The sequence below is a fragment of the Typopeltis vanoorti genome, chromosome 18, assembly GCF_054136105.1.
Source record: "Typopeltis vanoorti isolate ZY-2024b chromosome 18, IOZ_Tvanoo_1.0, whole genome shotgun sequence".
In the NCBI taxonomy this organism is placed as follows: Eukaryota; Metazoa; Arthropoda; class Arachnida; order Uropygi; family Thelyphonidae; genus Typopeltis; species Typopeltis vanoorti.
The window spans coordinates 87,211,497-87,214,118 of NC_143566.1; the positions used below are offsets into that span (position 1 = coordinate 87,211,497).

The window sequence follows — 2,622 nt, forward strand, 5'->3', positions numbered from 1 at the left end:
TTCCGCAATGCGGGCTCGGCAAAGTAAACGAATACTCTGAAAGAGCAAGGTTTATTGTGAAAAATGTTTTGGCTAATAAAAGTTAAGCATTACGCATAAATATTAAGCCCTGAAGCTTATATCATAGAGGGAGTTAATTATCTAATGATGTCTACTGCTGTTATTTTGCAGGAAGATACTTCAGATGAACGGTTACAATTTTAGCATGATTGTTATATAGGACGTCATGATTGGTAGCGTCATTCATGTCCTTAGCAAATTTAAGCAGAAATTCTACTCAATAATAATTTTATTCGAGAAGTGTATCAAGCAAAATATATTAATACTAGAAAATGTTTAAAACTTATAAAGCACGGATAATTGTCACCAAGTTCAAAAATATTGGAAGCAACCACCTTCAGTCCACGATTAATTACACCAGATAAGTTATTGATTCTAAATGCAATGTATAAACCTGTAAATAAAATGTTAAATCATAAAATTAAAACAGTACGATCAGGTATCTCTTCATCAGGATTTAGTGGCCCTGAAAAGGGCCGTTTGGATCATCTAGACGAGGATTATTTGGCACTAGTATATTTCGTTACAGCCTTGGTGCCTTCGGACACAGCGTGCTTTGCCAGTTCACCAGGAAGCAAAAGACGCACAGCAGTCTGGATCTCTCTACTTGTGATGGTGGACCGTTTGTTGTAGTGAGACAATCGGGATGACTCCGCAGCAATACGTTCAAAGATGTCGTTTACAAAACTGTTCATAATGGACATAGCTTTGCTCGACACACCTGTATCCGGGTGAACTTGCTTCAGTACCTTGTAGATGTAAATACTAAAGCTTTCCTTCCTCCTCTTCTTCTTTTTCTTCTTATCTCCTACACGAACATTTTTCTGAGCCTTTCCAGGCTTCTTCAGAGCTTTCCCACTAGGTTGAGGTGGCATATCGATCGAAGCAAACAAGAAAACACCTGTAACAACAATGTAGACGATGGGGAAATTTTTGGGGCCGCGTTTTTAGCACCCTTTTTATATGAGAACGGTAGATTGGGTGCACAACAATGAGAACGTGCGAGAGAGCTCCTCTTTCTTATTGGTTACTCGATTTACCAATGAAAATAAAAAATTAAATCCATTTTCAAGAGCATATTCATTCAAATATAATAAGAATAATTGTCAATTTCATTTTGGGGAGGGGGAATGAACACCTGATTCCCGGAAAAGTCCTTTTTAGGACTTCCAGGGTGACAAATGGCAATGCTATAGCCAATGAAGTTTTAACTGAGGCTCGGCTATTGCCGTTACCCAGCCATGACTAGAGCTTTTTAGCTCAATAACACTATCCATACAGATTTACTTCATTCAGATGACGGGATAAAGAGTCAAGGACTCAGTCCATCGCCCAGTTCTTTTAAGAACTTTAAGAACTCAATTTCATTTTTTTTTTTTTTTTTCAATGGAAGTAAGATAGCGGGATTGATTAATGAAGATGGCGGCTCGCGTGGTAGTGTTTAGTGTCGTGTATTATTGATGGTGAATTGTGAATTTGACGGTTATGATTTAGTGATTTATGCGTATTCATCAGTAATTTCAGTTAATTGCTTACTGCCATAAACAGGCACTTTATTTATTTTCCATCCAGGTAAGTCAATTGAAGTTATAAGGGCGATACGCTAGGCCTACTGCCGTTAGTATCGCCATTGCTGTATTTTATATCGCGACATCTTATTGCTGGTAGAGTGTCTACGGGATTTGCTAGTGGACCCTCAAAAGTCCACAGGATTACTTTTACCTGCTCGGAACACCAGAGCAATCTCTACTCTTTCTCCATCCTTGACTTAACACATTTCCAAATATTGTCATGGCAAAACTTCTTAATGAGGCCAAATTCGAAGAAGTTTATTTTGAATTCCTCAGACTGGGAAAGCTGCTGAGTGAAAATTGGCCGGGAAAGGTTAAACTGTATGACACGTTTCCCCCCGAATGTGTCTCAGACGCTGTCGCTGAAGATCATTTAGAGTCGATGCCTTCTACTCCTCCAGACTTTGCAGAAGTGCGTGCTCACAAAGTCGTCGCTGAAGATCATTTAGAGTCGATGCCTTCTACACCTTCAGACTTTGTAGAAGTGCGTGCTCGCAAAAAGCGAAGAACAACAGAAGAACCGCACAATGACAACACTGTAATGGAACAGGATTCTCAGGGTTCGGACGCCGCTACCTCTCCCAAAGAAAAGGTGCCACCGGTCATCCTTAGAGAAAAACAAAAGTGGGCAGCTTTACGATCCACAATGTCCAATCTGCATATTGGCTTCATTAAGGCCAAAAACATGGATGAAGGCATAAAGATTCAGCCAGCAACAGTGACAGACTACAGAAGGTTGACCAAGGAACTGGACAACAGAGGCATCCAGTATCATACCTTTGCGCTCAGTTCAGAAAAAAATTTAAAAGTAGTCCTTCGTGGTGTCTGTGAAGACATTGACACAGCAGAAATCGCTGCTGACCTAAATTCTCAGGATCTGCCACCAGTCAAAGTGAGCAGAATGTACAAAGCAGACAAAACTCCCATGCCATTAGTCCTTGTTGAGATTCACAAAATATATAAGGATATCTACAACTTAAAAACAGTCTGT

At 39.9% G+C, this 2,622-nt stretch overlaps 1 protein-coding gene across 1 annotated transcript; it reads right to left on the reverse strand.

The window, feature by feature from the left end:
• Positions 1–271: 271 nt before the first annotated feature.
• On the reverse strand, positions 272–972 carry LOC150096901 (histone H2B-like). The gene has a single exon (XM_090407857.1). The coding sequence runs from the start codon at positions 933–935 to the stop codon at positions 561–563; it is 375 nt and encodes a 124-aa protein (XP_090263983.1). The 5' UTR covers positions 936–972; the 3' UTR covers positions 272–560.
• Positions 973–2,622: the final 1,650 nt, after the last annotated feature.